We start from the raw sequence: 15,100 nt of genomic DNA, 5'->3' as shown, positions 1-15,100 counted from the left end.
AAGTAATTAAGTCAACTCTGTTAAGAGCTTCACCTAGGGAAACTCAGGGAGTCTCTCGTTGGATGGGGGGTGTCCTGCACGGATACTTTACTGATAAAGACTTGGAAAGAACAAACTTCGTTAACTCTGTGGGAAGGCTCTTTTCTTGTGCTGCTCACCACAGGAACGGCGCTCAGAACAGCAGAGAAAAGACGGACACAGCCTCACGAGTAAAAGCACCTGTGCAGGAGGGACAAGTGACTTCGGACCCAGGAGAAACAAAGTGACACTAAGGCTAAGCACTGCTGGAATTTCTAAATACTTATCACTCCTGGGGGGGGGCACTAATTGAGACTTCATAACCAATACTCAAACTGACCGAAGGTGTTGAAATTGTTACAAACAGGAGGGATTGTGTAGTGGGGAAGAGTTTGTGGGTTTTTTTTTTTTGTTGTTGTTTTACCTGTTAGTTAGTTGGTTTTGTTTGTTTTGTTTGTGTGTTTTAATTTAACTTGTGACACATATTTCAAGGAAAGCAAAAAGGGCAGTGAGAGGCACCCAAGGAAACAAAAAGAGGGCAAGACCGGAGTGGGACCCAGTACTGCGGCTGAAGAAGGTCTGCCGAGGGCTGCAACCCCTCTGGGCTGTGACCGCCGAGTGACATGGCCCTGACCGGACCTCTGCTGTGCATATTTGGGTTAAGCCTCCTGTCCTGGAACAAGCCCAGAATTGCAGTGACTGCATCGCTGCGACTCGGAGGGGCAAAATTGTGTCTCAAACACTGGTGTACCATACAATATATGAGTGCAAAGGGTGAAAGTTAGATCCCTGTTATAAAAACCAGGGTTAATGAGACATTAAAAATCACTTGTTATGATCCAAAGGAAGGAGCCCCTATCTATGGTGGGTAGAAGTAAGTGCAAATGATGAGAAAGGAAAATTGTTAGGAAGAAGCCAAATGGCTACTGACCGCAGCCAACCCCTTTGGGTCACTTTTGCTGCTTGCCAGGCTATTGACAACAACAGTGCTTCAAATTGTGGGAATATGGGGTGGAGATGTTATTATAGTGGGCAAGAAAAATACATTTGCCCAGAGGATCCTGGCCAGTACTGCCAGTATCGTAGAGAAAATCACAACATTTGGTATTTCATTCATTTTATCATGAAATAGAATCAGGAGTTAAGCATGAAATTCCAACAGTTGCTAAAAATATTTGTGTAAATTTGTCTGAGAATATTGCAAAATCATTTGAATGTAACCAGTTGTTATGTCTGTGGAGGTACCAATCAAGGAGATCGATGGCCCTGGAAATCAATGGAAGCAAACATCCTGGAAAGTGGAGAGAGGTAACAGAAAGCACCAGCGGGTCCTACAAACGAATATAATTGGAAGAAGTTGCTGGCAGAGACTGGGTAATGGTCAATTTATAGGGAATTTGGAATGTGAAGGGGGTTACATGGTAAAATGGTAGCAAAATCATAAATGGGTGGCCAGCCCTGGGTGGATATTATCGGATTGGGAACAATGAGACCCACCTTCTTCCTGTTGCCTGTCTCCAAGGGAGTAAGATTAGGCAAACAGCTGTACGCTGAGACTGACGAGCCAAGAAGGGCCAGGAGGGATCTCCAAATAGGAAATTGGAAAGACAATGAGTGGCCTCCTGAAAAGATCATTGCCTATTATGACCCTGCAACGTGGGCAGAAGATGGATCTTGGGGACATGGAACCCCAATGTATATGCTTAATAGAATAATTAGACTAAATTGGCTTTAGTGGGAGGGGGAGTGCTGATTGTGATATTAATTGTACCTTGTCTCATTCCATGGTTTGTAAGACTGATCACAATGGTTGTGCAAGGAATGCAAGTGACCCTTGTACCCCATAACCCAGAAGAGAGAACCAAACCCCAAACTATAATGATTGTTCAGGCGATAAAAGAAAGGATGAAAGATGGAGAGTTAAACTCTCTAGAGCAAGTAATTGCCCGATTTGAAGCTAAAACACGAATCAATCTGATCAAAAAGCAAATGGGGGATTGTGAGAAATATATAGAATCATATGTTTGATCCGATCAATTCGTGGCAAGAGGTCACAGACAAGGAGGAAGGGGGGGGTTTGAATGAAACTGCATTCCTGCTTGCACCACCATCTCAATAAGCTTAAAGATAAGAGTAATTAGATTGGCGAAGGAGGGAGGCATGTGGAAGAGATAGTCTTTTGCATATTTAAATGGAAATGCATTCCTCCTGGTGCCACCTTTCCTGTATGAGCAAATAGAAGAACCAGGACTTTGAAGTTCATGAGGAAGACACTTAAGCAAGACCCCTTACTTCATCAAACATTACCAGAGGGACCACCGGATAAAAGGAGGCCTGTGTGGAAGAGACATCTCACATTCCTAAGAACTGATAAAGAAAACCCAACCTTTTCTTAGAACTTAGTAAATATGTAATAGAATAGGGTATAAAAAGAGAAAGCTGAAGGCAAAGGGTGTGCGTTGGGGTAGATAAGAGTCTCTCCTCGCACCCAGGCCTGTACATTGCTTGATTCCTGCAACTTTATTAAAGCCTTAACTTGCATGAACGCCAGTTTGTGCCTGTTATTTATGACAATCAGATACACGGGGAAGCTTTACCTAAGCTTCAATGAACACCCAACCGAAGGACTGATGGGGTGGGGGGATATGGAATTAATGTATTCTGTTCTGTTCTGTTAAATCATTCAGCACTGTTCTTTTGCCTGATACACGGGGAAGCTTTGCATAAGCTTCAATGGACTCCCACCTGAAGGACTGACGGGGTGGGGGGATTGTCATGGAGGGTAGCAGAAGCCCTTAGCAGGCCTCCCTGTTGTGAAAGTTACAGTGTCTCACATTAATGCCAAGAGCATCGCAAAACCAAAACAATCCTCCAGCCCCATGAGAAAGTCTCTCCCTAGTCGAGATAAAAGGTAAACAATGGCCACTGTTTTGGCTAGGGGGAACGGCAGTTCTCATGCCCACTCGACACCTGGTGTGGGCCGAGCTTGGGGTGGTCTTAGAAATTGTTTTGGTAAAAGTTCTCCAATTGTATGGATTGATTATAACTTTGTGCCAATCTGTAAGAATAACGTAAAATAGCCTGGGCTGGAGGGTTACACCTCTTTTGAACATTATAAAATGGTGTGCCTTCCTGGATCGGGGCTTGCTTGCTTGAGCTTGCTGGTGCCTGCTCCTACCTGCTCGCTCGCTAGCCTGCCTGTCTGCCTCGCTCCTGCCGTGGTGACCTCTCGTTCCTGATCGGCCCTGCCCGACGAGGGGCCCGCAGAGGCCTGAAACCCGCTTGGGCCCGATCCTGACGAACAAAGGGACACCGCTCAAAAACTTCGAACTTTGCTGAACTGAACTACGGAACAGTGAGTAAATCGGAGAAAGAACTCTTTACCTAAAGACTGAATAACTTTAAAGACTGAAAGAACTCTAAAGAAATCACAGACTCTCCTTTATCTGCTATTTTCTGAAATGTTATTCTACAACTTCAATCCTAAAAGAACTCACGGGGGGAATTTAGTTCGGGAGGGGGATCTCCGTGTTTGAGCAATAAATCACTTGAAAATCCACAAGTGAGCCTCCACGTATTTTCCCCACAATCTCCCAAACTACCTTCCGTGACAGGGATATGGAATTAATGTATTCTGTTCTGTTTTGTTAAAGGATTCAGCATTGTTCTTTCGTCTAAAATATGTCTTTGGCGTATTGTCTTAGTGAGAAATCATTTGGGTGCTTGGTATTGCAGTATGAGGGGTCATGCACATCCTGAGGGGAGATGGAACAATGTCCTTTTTCCTAACACATTGGCAGGGACAAATTCTATAAAAAGTTACCACCTAATTGGACTGGGGCATGCTATATTGGACTGATTCACCCACTGTTTGTCTTACTCCCAGGTGGAGAAGGAAAGGGTCTGGGAATCAAAGTATATGATAATTTGAGAATAAAGAGAAGGTCCATCTCCACTCATTTGGCACAAGGTAGTGGTCAAAAGTGGGGAAAAGGTGACTGGACTCCCAAACAGATTTTTAAATACTATGGTCCTGCTACCTGGAAACCCTGTGAATGGTTCTTGATTATCTGTTAGCAGAAGAAGGAGGGGTTTGTGGAAAATTAAATGATTCTAACTGTTGTCTACAGATTGATGACAATGGGAAATTAGTGAGACAAATATCTTCTGGGATTCGAAAATTAGCTCATGTACCTGTCCAGACCTGGGAAGGATGGAATATGGACTGGCTCTCCTGGCTTCCAGGGGGACCTTGGGTTAAACAGATGTTATTTTATTTGTTATGTGTTTTGGCATTGTTACTTTTCTTGCCATGTATCATTCCCTGTTTTATACCACTGATTCAACATGTAGGATCCAATATGCAATTTGTATCCACTGATGGTGTGAAACACGTTCGGGCCATTACCCGATCAAAACCCATGTCTATTGTGAAAATTGTATAAAACTTCCCCATTTTCCTCCTAAACCTTTCCTTTTCCTTTCTCCCCCCCCCCTATCCTTTTTCCCTCTTTTATCTTCGTTGACGGGGTGGTGTGAGAGTCTAGACCCTCTCTCATTCATCAAGGAAGATAAAGATTGCATCATCCCTCCTTAATCAACAAAGATAAAGAAGATTGCATCATCTCTCCTTAATCTTGTTACTTCTGGGACTCAGACTAGATGCTTGCCCAAAGCTCAGGGATGCAAATCAACAGACAACATCTTTGAAACTCCTGGACCTCACCCTGGCTGCACTGCCCCGGAAGCCTACATCTTATCTCAGCTACCCCCAAGGGAAAAAGTTTACGGGCATTCAGGGTGTGGACAGGTGTAGCCCGGGAGGGGGCGGAGGTCCTCTCCCCGGTGGCACCAGACCCCTGCGAATGCATGAGAATGCACAGGAAGATGCCCTGGGGGGCTGCAGCTGGGCACTGAGCAGAAAACTATAAAAAGGCAGGAGAAATGCCTGCCAAAGTGTGGCTTTCCCAGCAGACCACCAGTGGCATTCCCACCAGACCAAGCGTGGCATTCCCAGCGGACCACCATTCCCACCGGACCACCGAGGGCAGACCATCACCAGACCACCACAGCTGCACACCACCTGAAGAACCTCTGACAAACTCCGCAGAAGATCATCCCTGCGCCATGCACCCGCCTCTCTCTCTCTCCTTCATCTGCGACTGAGGGTAATACGATCACAGCCTTTTTCCCTTCCCTGCTCCTTCTTCTCTCCTCCATCGATCTCTTTATCTTTCTCTCTCCCCCTTCTCCCCTCTCTCCCTCCGTTTTGCCCAACCTTATCCTTTAATAAACAGTTTCATGGTGATATATGGTCTCGTTTGCACCTTAATTTCACAACACGGAATCCATAAGAACTGGTCTTGCTCCTGTGGACGGAGATACTGTTAATCTCTGCTCCTCCGGACCTTGACACCATCAAATAGCCAAGAGATACTCTGAGGATATGCTGAGAGGAGGAAAAACTGGACTTGCTTCCCAGCAAGTTTGAACCAACGAAAGAAATTCTGCCACTATTGGCTGCTGCTGCAGGTCTTGCAAAGGATAATAATCCATCACTCGAGATCAATGACTTTGAAGTGCAGAATTACATAACAGAAGCAAATTGAATTTATAAAATTCAGGGGTTTCATCATTTTATTTATACTAGTAACTAGAGAGAAAAGCATACATATTGTATCTGTCACACAGTCAATATATTTTGTCTTGTTTCCTATTAGAAATTCTCTGTACAAAGTCATTACCAGTTGATAAGGTCCTTGATGGCATAAGGGCTTTAAACTAACCAAAAGGTATAAAAACAAGTTTGCCATCTTGCCCTGAGTGGAAATAATGAACAGATACAAAAAGCATGTACTAAATATCAAGGTTGGATTCTACATGACTTCATGGTAGACACAAATAAAAAGAGTCATGTGGCTTTTTTTCTAAAGACCGGCCAAGTTTTACTTGAGTAAAACTAGTAGTTAGGAAAATATACTCCTGCTTTGGTTCTTGAGCTACTTTGAGGACTGGGTATTTCACGCTGTGTTTAAATTTGAATCCCAGCGCTGAAAGTATGCATTTCCTTTAATGTTTTAAAACTCACCTATATAAATTTCAAAAAATCTAAGATCCACTTTAAAATCTAGTGAGGGAAAGTTATTTTTTCTTGTATTTCTCATCAATACCAACAGCATCCTGTCTCATCTGTCACTTTTTGGAATCTTCTACATTTTGATCTGGAAAAATAATAATAAGTTTAAGTCAAGAAAATAAAAAAGACATAGAATAGACATAGAATCAACCAGGTTGGAAGAGACCTCAAAGATCATCCAGTCCAACCTATCCCCCAGCCCTATCCAGTCAACTAGACCACGGCACTAAATGCCTCATCCAGTCTTTTCTTGAACACCTCCAGGGACAGTGACTCCACCACCTCCCTGGGCAGCCCATTCCAATGCTAATCACTCTCTCCGTGAAGAACTTTCTCCTAACATCCAGCCTATACCTCCCCTGGCACAACTTGAGACTGTGTCCCCTTGTTCTGTTGCTTGTTGTCTGGGAGAAGAGACCAACCCCCACCTGGCTGCAACCTCCCTTCAGGTAGTTGTAGACAGCAATGAGGTCACCCCTGAGCCTCCTCTTCTCCAGGCTAAACAACCCCAGCTCCCTCAGCCTCTCCTCATAGGGTTTGTGTTCCAGGCCTTTCAACAGCTTCATTGCCCTTCTCTGGACATATTCCAGAACCTCAACATCTCTCTTGAATTGAGGGGCCCAAAACTGGACACAGTAGTCAAGGTGTGGCCTGACCAGTGTTGAGTACAGGGGAAGAATAACCTCCCTTGTCCTACTGGCCACACTGTTCCTGATGCAGAAAGCCTTCTGGCAATGATTGCTCCCTAAAAAGAACATCCCAAATTAGTTGGAATTAGGTAAATGTTTATCACTATTCGAAGGAATTGTCATATATATATATATTCTGCATACAAAAGGCTTCTGTGAAGCTTATAACCAAGATGTTGAAGGAAAGTTTCAAAAGGAATAAATCCAATGCTGTGAAGTCTCTATAAGGCATTTACCATTCATTTCAAGCCGTGAGCCACATGTTATGAGACAATAACCAAAAATCCAAATTCTTCATGTTCATTTTCTTTCTGCTAGGAGCAAGGCGGCAAACACATTTTTAAAACCTGTGTTTAAAATATTAAGCAGAACAAAAGTAAAATATATCTTCAGGTTATAAACAGAATCTTATTTTACAATCCACCATCTTCATAATATTACAGCCCACAAGAATGTAGCAGAAGGGTCTCAGTCTAAAGGTTGTGGGTCTGCAATCGGCATGGTATGAAGTACTTCATCTAAGAGCTGGAGGGCACGGTGTAAATGGATCTCAATCCAGCATGGTGTCTCTTTGATGCTCTGTCTTGGGTAATCAGGTCCCCAGCCTTTTACAAAGCTCATCCTGAGTATGCACAGACGACGAAGATCATCTACACCAATTCCAGCAGCAGCTGACAAACCTAAGCAGGAGAGGTTTCCAGTAAGCATTCACAAACACATTCTTTGATCAGATGTTTGTTGAGCCAGTCATGTTTGCTCAGCTCTTTCCTCACATTCAGTTCTCTCTCACCACAGCCAAGGACAATGCTGCTATAATGAACACAGCGACTATTTTGGCTTTCTTCCCATTAATTTTTTTAAATAATTTTGTGATCTTGAAAGGGTGTTCCTTATAATGAAGCACACATGATGAAACCAAATGTCATATGTGACCTGTGCAAGCCTGAAAAGCAGGCCAGTGTGAACCTCATGAAGTTCATTCAACAAGGGCAAGTGCAAAGTCCTGCACCTGGGTTGGGGCAACCCCCAGTACCAATATAAGCTGGAGGATGAAGGGATGGAGAGCAGCTCTACAGAAAAGGACTTAGGGGTACTGGTAGATGAAAAATTGGACATGTGCTGGCAGTATACATTCACAGCCCAGAAAGCCAACTGTATTCTTGGGATGCATCCAAAGCAGCGTGGCCAGCAGGTCGAGGAAGAGAATTCTGTCCCTCTGCTCTGCTCTGCTCTGGTGAGACCCCATCTGCAGTGCTGTGTCCAGCTCTGGAGTCCTCAGCACAGCAGATATGGACCTTTTGGAGTGAGTCCAGAGAAGGCCACAAAAATTATACAAGGGCTGGAACTCCTCTGCTATGAGGACAGGCTGAGTTGGAGTTGTTTAGCTTGGAGAAGAGAGGGCTTCAGTGAGACCTTTTTGCAGCCTTTCAGTACATAAAGGGGATGGGGATGGACCTTTTACTGGGGCCTGCTGTGGCAGGACAAGGGCTGATGGTTTTAAACTAAAAGAGGGGAGATTTAGACTAGATAGAAGGAAGATTTTTTTTACACTGGGGGTGGTAAAACACTGGCCCAGGTTGCCCAGAGAGGTGGTAGATGCCTCATGCCTGGCAATGTTCCAGGTCATATTAGACAGGGCTCTGAACAAGATGCTTTAGTTGAAGATGTCCCTGCTCACTGCAGGGAGGTTGGACTAAATTGCATTTAAAGGTCCCTTCCAAGCTAAAGTATTTTATAGTTCTATAATACAATGCTTGTAAAATCTTACTTGGGAAATACAGTCAAAAATGCTTATTCTTGAAGTTTGTCAAATGCTGCATTTTCAGCATAAGAACTCAAGGAGGTGGATGAACAAATTGTACTACTTATAAAATAAGTTGATGAGTACAACTAGAAAACTTTAAATCACAATTATGGCTAAGACAAAAGCTAAATGCATTCCCCAAAATGCCTTATCAATTTGTAGGATGGCTGGAAAGAGCCACATGGCAATATGAGGAATTCAGGAAACGCTATGGCACAGAAATCAGCTTGAGTCATGCAAGTACTTACAGTTTTAAAAGCACTTAGCAACAATTTCAAGGATCTAGAATTTAGCAACTAAGAAAAATCTGTCCCAGAATAGCTTTAAAAATAAGAGAAAAACAGCCTCATGTTTTCTATTTCCTCTTCTCAAGATTCTGAAGTTTCCTTAAACCTAGTCCAGGACTTTGTCACCCAGTAATTCTCGCTGTTGTAACAATTTTATGAGCTTAGACTGGCAAGGCAGGATCACCCAGGGTAGTTCGCACAGGAACGCATCCAGGTGAGTTTTGAAAGTATCCAGAGAAGGAGATTCCACAACCTCTCTGGGTAGCCTGTTCCAGTGCTCCATCGCCCTCACTGTAAAGTTTCTCCTCATATTGAGGTGAAAACTTCTATGTTCCAGTTTGTAGACATTGCTCCTTGTCTTATTGCTGCTGAGCACTGAAAAAAGATTGGGCCCAACCTCTTGACACCCACCCTTCAGATATTTGTACACATTGATTAAGATCTCCTCTCAGTCTTCTCTTCTCCAGACTAAACAGCCCCAGGGCTCTCAGTCTCTCTTCATAGGAGAGATGCTCAAGTTCCCCAAACATCCTCGTGGCTCTCTGCTGGACTTTTTCCAGCAAATCCCTGTCTCTCTTGAACTGAGGAGCCCAAAACTGCACACAGTATTCCAGGTGTCATGTCACCAGGGCAGAGTAGAAGGGGAGAAGAACCTTCCTAGACCTGCTGGCCACACTTTTCCTGATGCACCCTAGGATGCCATTGGCTCTCTTGGCCACAAGAGCACATTGCTGGCCCATGCAGAACTTGCTGTCCACCAGGACTCCAAGATCTTTCTCCACAGAGCTGCTTTCCATCAGGGCAGCCCCCAACCTGTACTGGTGCCTGTTATTCCTCCCCAGGTGGAGGACCCTGCACTTGTCCTTATTGAATTTCATAAGGTTTGACTTCACCCAGCTCTCCAGCCTGTCCAGATCTCATTGGATGGCAGCACAGCCTGACCAGTTGGCCACCCCCCCTCTATTTTGTATCATCAGCAAACTTGCTTAGGGTATACTCAATGCCCTCATCCAGGTCATTGATAAAGATATTGAACAAAACTGGACCCAATACTGATCCCTGGGAAACACCACTGGCTGCAGGCCTCCAACTTAATTCCGTGCCATTGATGACAACTCTCTGAACCCTGTTGTGGAGCCAGTTTTCAATTCACCTCACAGACCAACCATCTATGCCACATCTCCTGATCTTATCTATGAGGACGTTGTGGGAGACAGTATCAAAAGCCTTATTGAAGTCAAGGTATATGACATCCACAGCGCTTCCTTTACCCATTTGGCCATGGTATCATAGAAGGCTATCAGGTTAGTCAAGCAGGATCTTCTCTTGGTAAATCCATGTTGGCTACTCCTGATAACCTTCTTTTCTTCCATGTGGTTAGAAATGGGCTCCAGAATGAGCTGCTCTATCACCTTTCCAGGGATGGAGGTGAGGCTGACTGATCTGTAGTTGCCTGGGTCTTCCTTCTTGCCTCTTTTGAAGACAGGAGTGACATTGCCTTTCTTCCAGTCATCAGGCACCTCTCCTGCTCTCCATGACTTTTCAAAAATTATAGAGGTTCAGAGTGAATGAACACAGGCTTACCATGATGCCACCCCAGCCCCATCTCATCCCAGTCCTGATTCCTCATTCCAAGTCCATTTGTAGTCACAGTGGCAGTAGGTGGCTAGTGGGTGTGTGCTGTTGTGAGGGAGAGCTGTTTTTTTTTCAGGTAAGGAAAGAAGGAGATCAAGGAGTTTGTGTACTTACTAATGGCTGGGGCTATTCCACCTACTGATCCTGGTCCAGGGATGTTTCCAGCTACTGCTGCAGCTTGAGCAGCAGCAGCAGCTTGGGCAGTGGCAGCCTGTTGTTGCATCTGACGATGACATTGGCGTAAATCAAATACCTTTTAAAAACAAAATAAATACTCAAATACAAAAACTTATTGAAATCAATGAAGGAAAGAATTCCTCAGCTCTCATGCCTGATAATCTGGACCCAACTTCTACAATTCCACCACACAGGTGGGTAAAAGCAAATCTTCCCTGACTAGTTCAATTTGTAACAGAAGTAACCTGCCAAATCTAATTCTTATAGACTCTTCTCATATGATATTACCACCACTGGCAATAGCAGAATCTATCTGTGCTGAGTAGAACCAACTGCAGGATCGCAATCTGAAGGATATCATGGGCTGATAAAATTCCAATTTTTTTGTTAAATACCACCATTTCCAGAAAACAGGCATGGAAATAAAAATGGAAGCAAATGAGTTCTGTTTAACTTTGTCAAACTTCATTCTTCTTCACTGCTTTATTGAAATGTGCTAGTCTACTTAAAAGAAAAAACAGTAATTTCTAGGCCTGAAGTTTCAGCAGTGAGGTTTCAGGTGGGTGTTATTTTTTATCTCTGTGATCGGGCTTCGGCATTAACATACATAGGAACTCTGATCTCACACTAGAAAGCTTGTACAAAGAGGCTGGTGGGGTTTATTTCATGTTTGTTACACAATCTGCACAACTGAGGATTAAAAATGACAACAAAAAAATCACTGCAAACTTCAAGCAGCTTATCTCTAATTCAAGAGTTTTCACAAATGAACTAAATAGAGGCAGAGTTCTGTTCTTTTGGGGAGTAAAGAAGCATTATATATCTTAAGTGACTTGTTGAATGGAACAGTTTAGGCTTTTCTGAAGGAGAATCTAAGCTCCATTTATTTCAGTGTCCGAGAGCTTCCCTAACATATGTAAGAACCAAACATTTACTATTTCCCCTCCCCAATCTTCACTGAGGACCATCAAACCAACCTTTATGTATGCACTTGGGTAAATCTTGTGAACAGCATCCCCTGGTGCACGTCCTGCTTCTCTGTCCAGGTAGTAACTCTGAACGAATACCGCATGGTCACTGAGGCACCTAACCCACACATCACCTTCTCCTTTGCATTCCAACTGCACCCCTTTACCTATGTGCAACCTGAAAAACAGTTCCAATGCACCAGTGTATGTATACTATAAATCAGATTTTTACTAAATAAACCACAAACAGTTCTCCAGCTCTACTCCAGCCCTTCCAACTCAAAGCATTCCATGTTTCTACAGTAAACTGTGATACCTTAATTTACACTTCACTCATAAAAGGACTTAAAATTGTAGCTATTATCTTGGATATAAGTTTGTAAATAGTTACACAAAATCTGTAAAGTAAAAAAAAAAAATCTGTAATGCCACGTAAAGACCTATGGGAAGCACAAAATGTAGAAATGATACTCAAGTAGCAACTACTGTGATTACTGATAATACAGAGCTGGAATGCTGAACACAGAATCACAGAAACATCCAGCTTGGAAAAGACCCTCAGGATCACCAAGTCCAACCTATAAATCTACTCTACGAGATTTACCCTAAACCATATCACTAAGCATCACATACAAATGACCCTTAAACACATCCAGGGTTGGTGATTCAACACCTCCCTGGGCAGCTCATTACAGTGCCTGACCACTCTATCCATGAAAAACTTTTTCCTAATGTCCAATCTAAACCTACCCAGTCTCAGCTTGAGGCCATTCCCCCTTGTTCTGTCTCCAATTACCTGTGAGAAGAGCCCAGCACCAGCCTCTCCACAACATCCCTTCAGATATTTGTAGACAGCAATGAGGTCTCCCCTCAGTCTCCTCTTCCTCAAACTAAATAGCCCCAGCTCCCTCAGTTGCTCCTCATAAGATTTATTCTCTAGGCCCTTCACCAGCTTCGTTTCCCTCCTCTGAACCCGCTCCAGCATCTCCACATCTCTCTTGTATTGTGGTGCCCAAAACTAAACACAATACTCAAGGTGTGACCTCACCAAAGCTCAGTACAAGGGGACAATCACCTCTACTCCTGCTGGCCACAGCATTTTTAATACAAGCCAGGATGCCATTTGCCTTCTTGGCTGCCTGTGCACATTGCTGCCTCATATTCAGCTGCCTGTCTGTTACAACCCCCAGATGCCTTTCTGCTAGGCAGCTCTCCAGCCACACTGCCCCAAGCCTGTAGCTTTTCTTGGGGTTGTTGTGACCCAAGTGCAGGACCTGGCATTTGGCCTTGTTGAAACTCATCCCATTAATGTTGGCCCATTGATCTAGCCTATCCAAGTCCCTCTGAAGAGCCTCTCTACCCTCATTCAAATCAACACTGCCACCTAACTTGGTGTCATCTGCAAACTTATTGATGATACTCTCTCTATCTGAATCAAGGTCGTCAATAAAGATGTTAGAAAGAAGTGGTCCCAACACAGATCACTGAGGAACACCACTAGTGACCAGATGCCACCTGGATTTAACTCCATTGACCACCACTCTCTGGGCCCTCCTGTCCAGCCAGTGCTTTATCCAGGAGACAATGTGCTCAGCCAAGCCATGAGTAGCCAATTTGTCTACAAGAATTTTGTGGGGAACAGTATCAAAGGCTTTTTGAAAGTCTAGGAATACAATGTCACCTGCCTTTCCCTCATCCAATAGCCAGGTGATCTTGTCATGGAAGGAGATCAGGTTGGTCAGGCAGGACCTGCCCCTCATAAACCCATGCTGACTTGGCCTGATCCCCTGGTTGTTGTCTATATGACATATGATGGCATTTGAGATGACCTGCTCCATGACCTTCCCTGGTACTGAGGTCAGACTGATAGGTCTATAGTTTCCCGGATCTTCCTTTCTGTCCTTCTTGTAGATAGGAGTTACATTTGCTACCTTCCAGTCCATTGGCACCTCCTCAGTTAGCCAGGATTTCTGGTAAATAAAGGAAAGTGGTTTGGCGAGCACATCTACCAACTCCCTCGGCACCCTTGGGTGCAGCCCATCTGGCCCCACAGACTTGTGTACGTCTAAGTGACGCAGCAGGTCAGTGACCACTTCCTTGTTTATTGTGACGTTCTCATTCCGATTCCCCTCCCTGAGTCCTACTTCACAAGGGTGGGTGCCCAAGGCACTGCTGGATCCAGTGCTAAAGACCGAGGCAAAGTAGGCATTGAGCACCTCAGCCTTCTCCTCGTCCTCAGTCACTAGGTTTGCATCTGCATTCAACAGGGCATGGAGATTTTCTCTAGTCCTCCTCTTGTTGTGAATGAATTTATAGAAACATTTTTAATTATCTTTAACAGCTGTAGCTAGGTTAAGCTCTAGCTGTGCTTTGGCTCTCCTCATTTTCTCCCTACATAGTTTCGCTACATCTTTATAGTCCTCACAAGAGCCCTGCCCCCTCTTCCACAGGCCATAGTCTCTCCTTTTGTTCCTGAGGTCCAGCCAAAGGTCTTTATGTCACGGAGGAGTTTGTCTGGGTTTGGGGAAATGAAATACGAGGCCAGGCTGGATGTCTTCCCCAACGACTTGTCTTTTGGCACATAGGCACAGCCTGCTTCTGTGACTTTAAGACTTCCCTCTTGAAGTGAGTCCAATCCTCCTGGACTCCTAAACAGGCCAAAATTTGCCCTCCAGAAGTCCAAGGTGGCTGTTTTACTAACCCCCTGCCTTGTTTCCCCAAGGATAGAGAACTCAATCATCTCATGATTGCTGAGCCCCAGAGGTTCTCCAACCTTTACTTCCCCAACTAGTTCTTCTCTGTTCACAAGGAGCAAATCCAGGAGGGCAACTTCCCTGGTTGGGTCTCTTACCAATTGTGTCAGAAAGTTATCCTCCACACACTCCAGGAATCTCCAGGAGTGTTCTCTCACTGCTGTATTGTGTTTCCAGCAGACATCCAGGAAGTTGAAGTCTCCCACAAGAACAAGGGGTAGCAATCATGAGCCCTCTCTCAACTGCTTATAAAAAAAAATTACCTCTTCACCCTCATCGGGTGGTCTACAGCATATTCCCATCACAATATCACCCTTACTGTCCTTACTTGTGATTCTCATCCATAATGACTCAACTCTATCATCACTTTCATTAATTTCTGTGGTTTCCTGTGCTTCCCCAAGAGGGCCACTCCAGGACCTCTTCTACCTGAAGAGTTCAGAGTTCAGTTCTGTTCAGAAATGTAAAATCCCACAAGAATTCTAGTATAGAAGGCCTCTCAAGAGGATGAACAAAGTTGATGAAGGGTCTAGAGCACAAGTCTTGTGAGGAGCAGCTGAAGGAACTGGGGTTAGCCTGAAGGAGGCTGAGGAGAGACATTATCAGGTGGAGGTCAGTCTCTTCTGCCTAGTA

The 15,100-nt window shown here is 44.3% G+C and overlaps 1 protein-coding gene across 3 annotated transcripts in view; it reads right to left on the bottom strand.

The window, feature by feature from the left end:
• Positions 1-5,637: 5,637 nt before the first annotated feature.
• The window catches only part of LOC135192885 (mothers against decapentaplegic homolog 4-like), a 69,365-nt gene continuing 59,902 nt past the window's right edge, over positions 5,638-15,100 (bottom strand). For all 3 annotated transcript variants that reach the window (XM_064176264.1, XM_064176265.1, XM_064176266.1), the window contains 3 exons: positions 11,724-11,892; positions 10,684-10,822; positions 5,638-7,523 (listed from right to left, as the gene is read on the bottom strand). In XM_064176264.1, coding sequence (XP_064032334.1) covers positions 7,312-7,523; positions 10,684-10,822; positions 11,724-11,892 — 520 coding nt within the window. In that variant the 3' untranslated portion in view covers positions 5,638-7,311. The remainder of the gene's footprint in view (positions 7,524-10,683; positions 10,823-11,723; positions 11,893-15,100) is intronic.

The sequence above is a fragment of the Pogoniulus pusillus genome, chromosome W (genome assembly GCF_015220805.1).
Source record: "Pogoniulus pusillus isolate bPogPus1 chromosome W, bPogPus1.pri, whole genome shotgun sequence".
Lineage (NCBI taxonomy): Eukaryota > Metazoa > Chordata > Aves > Piciformes > Lybiidae > Pogoniulus > Pogoniulus pusillus.
This window is presented reverse-complemented; position numbering and strand designations above follow the sequence as displayed.